The 13,382-nt window shown below is 40.2% G+C and overlaps 2 protein-coding genes across 6 annotated transcripts in view; one reads left to right on the forward strand and one right to left on the reverse strand.

The window, feature by feature from the left end:
* Positions 1-13,382, forward strand: part of LOC124272905 (galaxin-like) — a 16,873-nt gene continuing 3,491 nt past the window's right edge. The window contains exons 1-6 of one of the 5 annotated variants that reach the window (XM_046708131.1): positions 3-220; positions 7,976-8,107; positions 8,415-8,546; positions 10,261-10,506; positions 10,784-10,957; positions 13,141-13,299. In XM_046708131.1, the coding sequence (XP_046564087.1) occupies positions 112-220; positions 7,976-8,107; positions 8,415-8,546; positions 10,261-10,506; positions 10,784-10,957; positions 13,141-13,299 (952 nt within the window). In that variant the 5' untranslated portion in view covers positions 3-111. Of the gene's footprint in view, positions 221-2,287; positions 2,394-6,877; positions 7,063-7,106; positions 7,468-7,975; positions 8,108-8,414; positions 8,547-10,260; positions 10,507-10,783; positions 10,958-13,140; positions 13,300-13,382 lie in introns of those variants that run through there. The other 4 variants (XM_046708132.1, XM_046708135.1, XM_046708133.1 and 1 more) reach the window with 4 other exon arrangements.
* Positions 8,097-13,382, reverse strand: part of LOC124272906 (dynein axonemal assembly factor 10-like) — a 20,172-nt gene continuing 14,886 nt past the window's right edge. The window contains exon 8 of the mRNA XM_046708138.1: positions 8,097-8,514. Coding sequence (XP_046564094.1) covers positions 8,481-8,514 — 34 coding nt within the window. The 3' untranslated portion in view covers positions 8,097-8,480. The remainder of the gene's footprint in view (positions 8,515-13,382) is intronic.

Consider the following 13,382-nt stretch of genomic DNA (forward strand, 5'->3'; position numbering starts at 1 on the left):
CAGAAACAAAGTTGGGCGGGAATTTCCATTGTGAGTATAGTTTCCGAGAAATGTCCCTGGTGAATCAATACATACGATTTCGTCGCTGTGAAGTCGCATTGCCATCACCGAATGAAGAGGAGTCGGGCGTGCACGACGATGTTAGTTACACCAGATCGGATAAGTTTCCAAACCCATTACACCATGTGGATCTACATTGCACTGTGCGCCTCTGTTGTGGGTGAGTATGACTGACATATCTTATACTGCTATGTAATCCAAAAGCAGTTTGTTAGAACCGAAATACATAATAGCAATGATAAAGATACATATAGATATCACTGCTTTGGGATTTAATGCGCTTGTTGTTACGGCCGACTGAATCAATTTTATTTCTTTGAGTTGCATATTTAGATTGAGTTAGTGAATTTTGTTGTACGCCGCACCCAGCAATATTTCAGCTATATGGCGGCGGTCTGTAAATAATCGAGTCTGGACCAGACAATCCAGTGATCAACAGCATGAACATCGATCTGCGCAATTGGGAACCGATGACATGTGTCAACCAAGTCAGTGAACCTGACCACCCGATCCCGTTATATATATATAGTCGCCTCTTACGACAAGCATGGTTTACTGAAGATCAATATTCTAACCCGGACCTTCACGGATCGGCATATTTAGAAGTTGGTGTGTCAGTTAAAGATTATTATTCTGAATAAAGAAGTTGTTAATCCACAAAGTTGGTCCTTATCTGTATCAATATTTAGAGATAATAGTTTGTTGATGTTCAAGCGAGTCGAATTCTAATTTAAATAAATAAAGTGCAAGTTTCTTTCAACCACGGGCGTACCCTAATGAATAATATGTTCGTGATTTCCATAAACCTTACAGAAGTAGGCAAGGTCTGCTGCAAACATTAGGAAGTTGTGTTGCATTATTGCGATGAAGTTGTCAGCGGATTTATACAGAGTGCACACCCATATTTATCATAACACATCTCCATGCGCAAAATATACTACAATCAGTTCTTACGTATGCATTACGACTAATGGAGATGTTTATTGAGATTTGAAATTTATAAGGTATGTTTAAAGTCAAATTTGATTTTAATCGTTAGGTCAAAGGTATATTTAATTTCAGTTTTAGATGTATGTTCAAACGGCTTGCAAGTTATGCTTTTTAACACTTGAAAGTGATCAAATACAACTAAAATGAGTGAAAAGGCCGAACCTATGCAGCGAAAATCAAAAGATTAACCATCTTTCCACTATCTATTTACCGTCATATATGCGGCGTTAAACAACAAACCAAATCACCGTCATGTAGCAAGAATATTGCTCAGTGCGGCAATAAACCAAAAATAACCCCCAAATACCATCTTTCTCTACATAAAAGAAAATCAATGCTCAAATTTAAGAAAAAAACACCCCTCTTTCTGAAAACCTTGAAAATAATTGTTTTACACATTTTAGCCTTACATATACACATTCAGTATACTTCAATTCCATTACAGTATACTACAATTCCATTACAGTATACTTCAATTCCATTACAGTATACTTCAATTCCATTACAGTATACTTCAGTTCCATTACAGTATACTTCAGTTCCATTACAATCATTTTATTTTATATGTCTGAGATGAAACTGTGATCACTTACATAGTGAGATTTTGTTATGATTATGTCAACAGTTATCCTTATTTCACTCCATCGTGGGTGGATAAATGGCGGTATACAAACACGCACAGTATGCTCACGTAATTTAGAATATTATTATGTGTCGCGTAAAATAGACATTACTTAATGTTGCTGTGAATGGAGTTTAGTCAAGTGAGGACACTTTTAAAATCAATTGACGCGACAATACCGGTTGTAATAGTTGGCCCGTGGTGCGGGGGGTGGGGGTTGGGTGTGTGTTGTTGTTTAGGGGGTCGGATTGGCATCTAAGGCACCTGAAGCTGAATCCTTTTGATTCTCCCATCGTCAGTTATATTGATAGTTAAATGACGCATACACCCATTGCAACATCTCGTCACTGTTCCCTGGAGGCTGGCCTGTACCGTCAAACGTGTACCGTAATAACGTCGGTCCACAAGTGGAACCACACTGAAATACCTCATCGCTAAACTAAACTTCGCTTATCACTTACTTTATAGCTAAACAATTTTGTTGCGTAAGGGAGGCCACTAGGCGCGGAAAATATTCGGGATTTTGACAAGACATTTTATGTCAAGGCTATTTCAGACGAGGTGGTTTTTCCCCGTGATGTGGTGATTCACATTAAATTCGCGTCGTAAGTCATTTCAACAACCACACATCGATTCATGCTGATTAACATGTTTGCGCTGAAGCCAAATGTTCACTATGCTATCTATATAGTATTGGTGTTAACGCTGATGTACACAGTAGGTAAGTAAGCATTTAAAGATGACTGTCCATTTCCCTTCCTATGACTTCAATGTAAACTAACTTCTAGAGGGAAACTTCTGTGGCCTAGGTGGACCAGACTGATTCATGATGATATACGTACTCAAGGATATAATGCGATATTTCAGGATCCATCTTTCGGGTGCATTAGCAGGACTGATCAGTGAAATCTGATATATAAAACATGATTTCTGTACATAATTAAATGATTAATAACAGGGAGATTCTAAGTGATATTTGTTTATTGTGATGCGCTGTTGATCTCCTGAGCCTGGTGATACTGTTTCTGTCGTTGGTATTGTATTACAACTAAGCCAGGCGGCAGATCGTTTACCTTCGGGCTTGTCGGCTAATAATTAGGGGGAATGAGTGAGTTTAGTTTTACGCCGAACTCAGCAATATTCTAGATATGGGGGCGGTCTGTAAATAATCGAGTCTGGACCAGACAATCCAGTTATCAACATCATGAGCACCGATCTACGCAATTGGTATACGTTGCCATGTGTCAACTACCCGATCCTGTTAGTCGCCTCTTAGTCTGACTAATTCTTTCCCAGGTATTATGCTATGGTGAAACTAGTTGAGGTAGTTCAATGATGTAACACACAATATTTTGCTACAAAAGAAGTCTACTCGGTCTTCGTGGTCTCTACTTGTGTTACACAGTCTATGCAAACAATCCTTCCTACTCTCTTGTGTATAGCATAGGAATTGTGTTTGTTGTTTGACGACGAAATATATTAGGGCGGTCTGTAAATGATGTTTGGACCCAACAATCCAGTGACTGACAATAAGAGCATCTATCTAAGGTGAGCTGAGGTGAAATGGGGTTTACATCGTCCTTAAGAATATTTCACTCATATGACGACATGCGTGTGTGTGTGTGTGTGGCTGCTTGTACTAGCTAGCCCAGATTTAACCCAGTTTAATAGTGCTAGTTCACTGAGATACCACGTCGCAGTTAAGCATGAATACCATGAATATCCCACTCAGACACATTATACTGACTCCGAGCCGACCAGTCCTTGTTGTACCCCTTAATGCCGTGTGCTAGGCAGGGACCAACAAGTACCATATTTTAACTTCTTTTGGTTGACACGGCCGGGGATCGAACCCGCGACCTTCCGCTCTCCGGTCGGACGCTGTAACCACTACACCAAGGAGGCGGTATCGATCTAAGAAATTGGGATACTATGACTCACACCAAGCAAATGACCCGTTAGTCGTGTACGACAAGCATGGTAGCGGAAGATCAGTTATATCCCGGAACTACATGTGTGCAATTTAATATATGGTGGCTATAGTGGATTGCATGTACAGGTAACCATGGTAACACTGGTATGGTGAGTCCAGCTGCTAAGATGACATGCTACGATAAATAAACTTGAGTATTTAATATTTTATGAATCAACAATGAAATGCCATGACGATGAATACCTAACTCATCGTTATTATTCTTGTAGGTAATATTAGAGACACGTGCATTTCTGTGTTGGTTTTTCGTAAGGCACTGCTATACATATATCTGACGAGGACTAGTTTGTGTATAATACATCCATCCATCCATCCATCCACCCCTCCCTCCCTCCCTCCCCCTACCTACCTACCTACCTACCTACGTACGTACGTACGTACGTTCGTTCATACATACATACATACATACATACATACACGTACATACATACATACATACTGACATACATACATACATACATACATACATACATACATACATACATACATACATACATACATACATACTGACATACATACATACATACATACATACATACATACATACATACATACATACATACATACATACATACATACATACATACATACCTACCTACCTACCTACCTTACCCACCCACCCACCTACTCCACCTACCCACGTCTACCCACCTACCCAATCTACCTACATACCTACATACATACATACATACATACATACATACATACATACATACATACATACTGACATACATACATACATACATACATACATACATACATACATACATACATACATACATCCAGGACCACGTCATGTGTAAAACCCGACATACATGGTATTGGTGGTGGTATCAGGAGTCACTTTGAGCTAACATCGGAAGACGTGTTACGGATGTCAACTTGTTTATTGTGATGGATTAATGACGTTACGGAGTATATTTTACCCTCATATCAGGCACGAGTGAATTTCTGATTTATATTGTTACTCCCCTTCATCAGGATATAATCGGAAACGTCGTCCACCACAATAAACAAGTTGACATCCATAAAAGTCTTGCCCTTTGCGTGTATCACTTCAAATGCATTCCAAAGACTCTATCGGGAATATTTCTTCGGCCGAGGGAATGAACTGAGTTGGTCTGGTGGCTGTAATAATAATAATTCGGTTGATAACGCGTGATGCGTTTCCAGGTCCAGGGTCGGCACCTGAAGGAAGATGTAATTCCCAGGTACGTTTCTGTATGTACAGAAATGTACCCTACACAAAGATAAGATACAGAAAACGCGAACGAGCCCATATTCCGCAACCAAAAACCGAAACCATATGATTAACTGATTGAGAGTGGCATTGTGCACCGCGAAAAATTTGTTAATGTATGGACCTTTCTTATATCACGCAATTAAAATGGATTTAAATACAACGGTATGCCAGTCCGATCAAGAAAACGACACAGTGAGGAAATGGAACGTCCTAGGGTACGTTTCTGTATTTTGATTTTAATAGGGTAATGTTTCTGTATACGGATATACCTGAGGTAATACATCTGTGTACGACTGCTGACAACGACCTTCAGTGAAATTGAGTGTCGTCCTTCCAAGTTTGAACCGTAGGTCAATTTCAGCAAGGAGTCTTCAAACTGGAGCATGAGGATGAGGCCAGTTACTTCCCAGCAGTTGACGCCTAACGCTATCAATTACATCACTCATCTGTAAGGACGTCCTTGTGTTTCAGCCCCCGTGTTGCTGGGCAATGCATCAAGGAGTGCTACATCATCGAGAGACATGTAAATCCCAGTTCCACCCGGCAAGATGTGTTACAGGGTACTCCTTTGAACTACATACATACATACTGATACATACATACATACATACATACATACATACATACATACATACATACATACATACATACATACATACATACATACATACATACATACATACATACATACATACATACATATTGGTTGACATACATACTGACATACATGTGTGAATTACATGTACAGGTAACCATGGTAACACTGGTATGGTGAGTCCAGCTGCTAAGATGACATGCTACGATAAATAAACTTGAGTATTTAATATTTTATGAATCAACAATGAAATGCCATGACGATGAATACCTAACTCATCGTTATTATTCTTGTAGGTAATATTAGAGACACGTGCATTTCTGTGTTGGTTTTTCGTAAGGCACTGCTATACATATATCTGACGAGGACTAGTTTGTGTATAATACATCCATCCATCCATCCATCCACCCCTCCCTCCCTCCCTCCCTACCTACCTACCTACCTACCTACCTACCTACCTACCTACGTACGTACGTTCGTTCCTACATACATACATACATACATACATACATACATACATACATACATACATACATACATACATACATACATACATACATACATACATACATACATACATACATACATACATACATACTGACATACATACATACATACTGACATACATACATACATACATACATACATACATACATACATACATACAGACATACATACATACATACATACATACATACATACATACATACATACATACATACATACATACATACATACATACATACATACATACATACATACATACATACATACATACATACATACATACATACATACATACGTGAATTACATGTACAGGTAACCATGGTAACACTGGTATGGTGAGTCCAGCTGCTAAGATGACATGCTACGATAAATAAACTTGAGTATTTAATATTTTATGAATCAACAATGAAATGCCATGACGATGAATACCTAACTCATCGTTATTATTCTTGTAGGTAATATTAGAGACACGTGCATTTCTGTGTTGGTTTTTCGTAAGGCACTGCTATACATATATCTGACGAGGACTAGTTTGTGTATAATACATCCATCCATCCATCCATCCACCCCTCCCTCCCTCCCTCCCTACCTACCTACCTACCTACCTACCTACCTACGTACGTACGTACGTACATCTGCCTACATACATACGTGTCTACATACATACATACATACATACATACATACATACATACATACATACATACATACATACATACATACATACATACATACATACATACATACATACATACATACATACATACATACATACATACATACATACATACATATATACATACATACATACATACATACATACATACATACATACATACATACATACATACATACATACATACATACATACATACATACATACATACATACATACATACATACATACATACATACATACATACATACCTTAGGAGTGCCACATATCTTCCAGACCACGTCATGTGTAAACCCGACGTATCCACAGACACATATGCGGGCGCCTCGGGTGCGCCAATAAATTGGTAGACAGGTCGATCTTTCCTGCGGCCCTAGTGAAAGCATACATAACAACAGGCTGGTGGTATCAGGGAGTCACTTTGTTAACATCGGGAAGAATGTTACGGATGTCAACTTGTTTATTGTGATGGACACGACGTTACGGAGTATATTTTTACTCCCTCATCAGGCACGAGTGAATTTCGGAGTATATTGTTACCCCTTCATCAGGATATACTCCGAAACGTCGTGTCCACCACAATAAACAAGTTGACATCCATAAAAGTCTTGTCTTTGTGTGTATCACTTCTAAATGCATTCAAAGACTCTATCGGGAATATTTCTTCTGCCGAGGGAATGAACTGAGTTGGGGTCTGCGGCTGTGGCCACACACCTCGGCTGATAACGCGAGCGTGTTTCCAGATCCATGGTGGACACCTGAAGGAAGATGTGTACCCCAGGTACGTTTCTGTATACAGTAATGTACCCTACACAAAGATAAGATACAGAAACGGCGAACGAGTCCATATTCCGCAACCAAAAACCGAAACCATATGATTAACTGATTGAGAGTGGCATTGTGCACCGCGAAAAATTTGTTACTGTGTATGGACCTTTCTTATATCACGCAATTAAATGGATTTAATACAACGGTATGCCAGTCCGATCAAGCAAACGACACAGTGAGGAATGGAATCGTCCTAGGGTACGTTTCTGTATTTTGATTTTAGCCAGGGTACGTTTCTGTATACAGATACGTACCTGAGGTACACATCTGTAGTACGACTGCTGACAACGACCCCTTCAGTGAAATTGGAGGTGTGTGTCGTCCTTCCAAGTTTGGAACCGTAGGTCAATTTCAGCAAGTGGAGTTCAAACTGGAGTACGAGGATGGGGCCAGTTACTCCCAGCAGTTGACGCCTAACGCCATCACTACAATACCATCTGTATGACGTCCTTGTGTTTCAGCCCCTGGTGTTGCTGGGTACGGCATCAAGGAGTGCTACATCAATGACACATGGGTCCCAGTTCCACCCGGCAAGATGTGTTGCCAGGGTACCTTGGAACCCCAAGAAGACAAGGACTGCTGTTACGGAAAAGGTAAGAGTTTGCAACGCTCGTGTATTCCTTCACACATATATCTAGTATTTCTTCCATGCCGTGAACTGTTTTGGGTGTTTGTTAACTGTATTGATGGTTCACGTTACCAAAGAAGAACTATACAAACTCAGTATTAAGTCCGCAGATGTAAAGAAACCCTGAATGAGAACTGACAGATTGAAATGGAGTAGAATTATTATGAATGAGTGACAAGATACGTAACGGACTGTCTGGTAACACAGCAAACAGCTTCAATACATCTGCAAAGAAGGGCTTCACCTCAGGACTAACTTTCTCGCTGTTCCAGACTCAAATCACGTCTACTACCCAAGGCACAACATCTGTTGCGAGGGAAGGGTGATGCCAAGGTACATCAAGGACTCTGGCCGACGCGTCGAGCGCACCTGCTGCAACAACAAAGCGCTTGTTATCAACGAGAGTACGTATTTGCTATCTGGGGCGGTGGGAGTGAGTGAGTTTAGTTTTACGTCGCATTTAGCAATATTCCAGCAATATCACGGCGGGGGACACCAGAAATGGGTTTCACACGTTGTACCCGTATGGGGAATCGAACCCGGGTCTTCGGCGTGACGAGCTAGCGCTTTAACCCTGAGGCGGTAGGAAATGGTGGCCACTATTAACATACATCCCGTTGAGAAATAGTAGTTTAGCTTTCTGCTGTATTTCGTTTTAATTCACACATCGATAACTATTTTGATGATTTGTGAAGTAAGCGAGTGAATTTTGTTTCGTTTATTGTTACGCCGCTTTTGGCAATATTCCAGTAATATGGGCTTCACAAATTGTACCATGTGGGGATCGAACACTTTAACCATGGGCTACCCTACCGCCCGATGTATACTACCTTCAAAAGTTTAGGCTCACTAGTGTAAATGTAGCCACTTACTTAGTCAACTGTTCTAAACTAGATTTTGCTAAATATTCCATGATGTTTAGTGGCACTGTTTACACATGAACTGATGTATTGTAAAACAAATTCGTAACGTTGAAAAGGTTATTGTCATGAGTTCAGTAAATGATAACAAATCTTTACACCAAAACGCAGCAGTTCACATGCACGATATTTGCACATGCATTTCAGAAATTTGATGCATGATCCTCGTACGTGCAATTCATCTGCATAAGGTTTGCAGTTGGTTCCCCCAAGTTAGTGGAGAAATTCATCTTCGGTGCAACCACATATATACATAACATATAGTGAATGCTTTAAGTGAGTCTAGATTTTTGATGGGTAGTATAAGTGTTTGAAGTGACCATTTGCAGTGTGACATAATTGCACGAGAACTAGTAATTGAAAACCCACTTTTCCATGCTTTTTGATAAAATGAAATAAGTCACTCTTGACAGAAGAATAATTGTAGCAAGTCTTTCTGTCTTAACAGTGTTTTGTTCAATTCATCATCCACACTACCTACTGCAGCCACAAGGGAACATTCCTTTGTTCTCATGTTAAACCCCGGGTAGATGCTGAATCTCCATGGGATCTACTACACGGTGCTATAGTTCAACAATGCAATGCTGTAGGAAATAGGGGGTGACATTTCTTTGATACGTTTACTTCAAACTTCAAAACGTGTCTCTATAGTTTAGCCACAGATCGTCAAGTATATATTGAGCATTTCACTGATTATTCCTCTGATTCCACATACCTTAATATGGTTGATGTTTAACTTAGCTGCAAATGTACAGTGTGATGATATGTAAGCCATTGTGATGATATGTAAGCCATTGTGATGATATGTAAGCCATTGTGATGATATGTAAGCGGGTGTGGCAAGATATAAGTGAGTGTGGTAATATATAAGCCAGTGTGATAAGGCAGTTTCATAATGTCATAAGCCAGTGTGATGATATGTAAGTGAGTGTGGTAATATATAAGCCAGTGTGATAAGGCAGTTTCATAATGTCATAAGCCAGTGTGATGATATGTAAGCCAGTGTGGCAAGATATAAGCCAGTGTGATAAGGCAGTTTCATAATGTCATAAGCCAGTGTGATGATATGTAAGCCAGTGTGGTAATATAAGCCAGTGTGATAAGGCAGTTTCATAATGTCATAAGCCAGTGTGATGATATGTAAGCCAGTGTGATGATATGTAAGCCAGTGTGATGATGTGAGCATTTTCTCCTCCAGCCATGCAGTGCTGTGGAGATGAAGTGGTCAACAGACATGACACCCTGTGCTGCCATGACGAGGACAACCCAGGCAAGGTGGCCACACACGTGTCTGGCCCGTACTTCAGCTGCTGTGGTATCAAGGTGATAGACGTGAGGGTTCAACAGTGCGGCTGGATGAAGGGCAAGGAACTCCCTGTACAGCCCCACCATCAAGTGTGTGGTCGACAACACATCAATCTCCGCACTCACAAATGTTGTCTTGGTAAGTGCACGTATCCAAAGTTCACCAGAGGATATATAAGGAAAAGACAGCTTGACCATTCTTGACATATTGTTTCTTCAAGTATGGACTAGAAATTTGTTTCTGAACTATTATGGTTGGTAACTTTAAAAATACGTTTCACATTATTTTTCTGTTCTTGAAAGAAGTGTAAACTGTACAGGAAAAGAGTCCTTACTGTGTTGAATTTACAAGATAACATACTTCGAGTCAGTTTATAATTGTATCTATATTACATACATTTATCTGTGTACATTAGGCAGGGTGCACGATGTCCCCCACCTTAACCCACACAACATCGGGGAGTTAAACCCTGATGTACGGTGCTGTGGCCAGACAGTCTACAACACATCAAGACAGGAGTGCTGTCCCGGCTCAAGCCTAGTTGGCACCGTGGTGGACAGGGCCGAGCACCTGGCCTGCTGTGGGCAAGGTGTGTATACTGCAGTGTCACGTTCTCATAGCACAGGGGACCTAATCCCTAAGAATGTAAACGAGTTGAAGTATATAGCACTGTCACTTGACAGTTACCATCTCAGTTATCATCACCTGGCAGTTGATATCTCAAGTAGTGGCATATACAAGTTGATATTACCACTATTATACCATGACACGGCCTTTCTCCAGTCTTATCACGTGACAGTTGATATCTTCAGTTCCATCACATGACAGTTGATATTGGCTGGGGGTGGGGTTTTTTTTTGCCTAGTGGTGAAGGCATTCGCTCATCACGCCGAAGACCCAGGTTCGATTCCCCTCATGGGTACAATGAGTGAAGCCCATTTCTGGTGTCCCCCGCCGTGATATTGCTGGAATATTGCTAAAAGAGGTGTAAAACTAAACTCAGTCACTCAGTTGATATCTCCAGTCTTATCACATGACAGTTGATATCTCCAGTCTTATCACATGACAGTTAATATCTCCAGTCTTATCACATGACAGTTGATATCTCCAGTCTTATCACATGACAGTTAATATCTCCAGTCTTATCACATGACAGTTAATATCTCCAGTCTCATCACAAGACAGTTGATATCTCCAGTCTCATCACATGACAGTTGATATCTCCAGTCTTATCACATGACAGTTGATATCTCCAGTCTTATCACATGACAGTTGATATCTCCAGTCTCATCACATGACAGTTAATATCTCCAGTCTTATCACATGACAGTTGATATCTCCAGTCTTATCACATGACAGTTGATATCTCCAGTCTCATCACATGACAGTTAATATCTCCAGTCTTATCACATGACAGTTGATATCTCCAGTCTTATCACATGACAGTTGATATCTCCAGTCTTATCACATGACAGTTAATATCTCCAGTCTTATCACATGACAGTTGATATCTCCAGTCTCATCACATGACAGTTGATATATCCAGTCTTATCACATGACAGTTGATATCTCCAGTCTTATCACATGACAGTTGATATCTCCAGTCTTATCACATGACAGTTGATATCTCCAGTCTCATCACATGACATCACATGACAGTTGATATCTCCAGTCTTATCACATGACATGATATCTCCAGTCTCATCACATGACAGTTGATATCTCCAGTCTTATCACATGACAGTTGATATCTCCAGTCTTATCACATGAGTTGATATCTCCAGTCTCATCACATGACAGTTAATATCTCCAGTCATCACATGACAGTTGATATCTCCAGTCTTATCACATGACAGTTGATATCTCCAGTCTCATCACATGACAGTTGATATCTCCAGTCTTATCACATGACAGTTGATATCTCCAGTCTTATCACATGACAGTTGATATCTCCAGTCTTATCACATGACAGTTGATATCTCCAGTCTTATCACATGACAGTTGATATCTCCAGTCTTATCACATGACAGTTGATATCTCCAGTCTCATCACATGACAGTTGATATCTCCAGTCTCATCACATGACAGTTGATATATCCAGTCTTATCACATGACAGTTGATATCTCCAGTCTCATCACATGACAGTTAATATCTCCAGTCTTATCACATGACAGTTGATATATCCAGTCTTATCACATGACAGTTGATATCTCCAGTCTTATCACATGACAGTTAATATATCCAGTCTTATCACATGACAGTTGATATCTCAAGTCTTATCACATGACAGTTGATATCTCCAGTCTTGTCACATGACAGTTGATGTCTCTATTTTTATCACATGACAGTTGACATCTCCAGTCTTATCACATGACCGTTAATATCTCCAGTCTTATCACATGACAGTTGATATCTCCAGTCTTATCACATGACAGTTGATATCTCCAGTCTTATCACATGACAGTTGATATCTCCAGTCTTATCACATGACAGTTGATATCTCCAAACTTATCACATGACAGTTGATATCTCTATTTTTATCACATGACAGTTGATGTCTCTATTTTTATCACATGACAGTTGACATCTCCAGTCTTATCACATGACACTTGATATCTCCAGTTTCATCACATGCCAGTTGATAACTACAGTCTCATCACATGACACTTGATGTCTCCAGTCTTATCACATGACGGTTGTCACATGGCATCTGATATCTCCAATATTGTCACATGACAGGTGATATCTACATTATCTGTGTATTATTCCAGGTTTCCCGGACACTCGGCATCAGTTGTGCTGCATGGGGCGAGCAGTGACCAAAACCTCCCCCCAGGACAAGTGCTGTGGCCCCCAGTCATATAACCCCCGCACACACAGCTGCTGTGGCAATACACCCTTCAACACACTCACTCACTACTGCTGCTCAGGTTGGTAACTTTATTCAGCCTTAACTAAGACACAATCTGGCCGTAGTACTAAAGGTCAGCACTGTTGTGCGTGGAATATATTG

This window comes from Haliotis rubra, unplaced genomic scaffold, assembly GCF_003918875.1.
Source record: "Haliotis rubra isolate DU_JTF1 unplaced genomic scaffold, ASM391887v1 Scf174, whole genome shotgun sequence".
Taxonomy (NCBI): Eukaryota; Metazoa; Mollusca; class Gastropoda; order Lepetellida; family Haliotidae; genus Haliotis; species Haliotis rubra.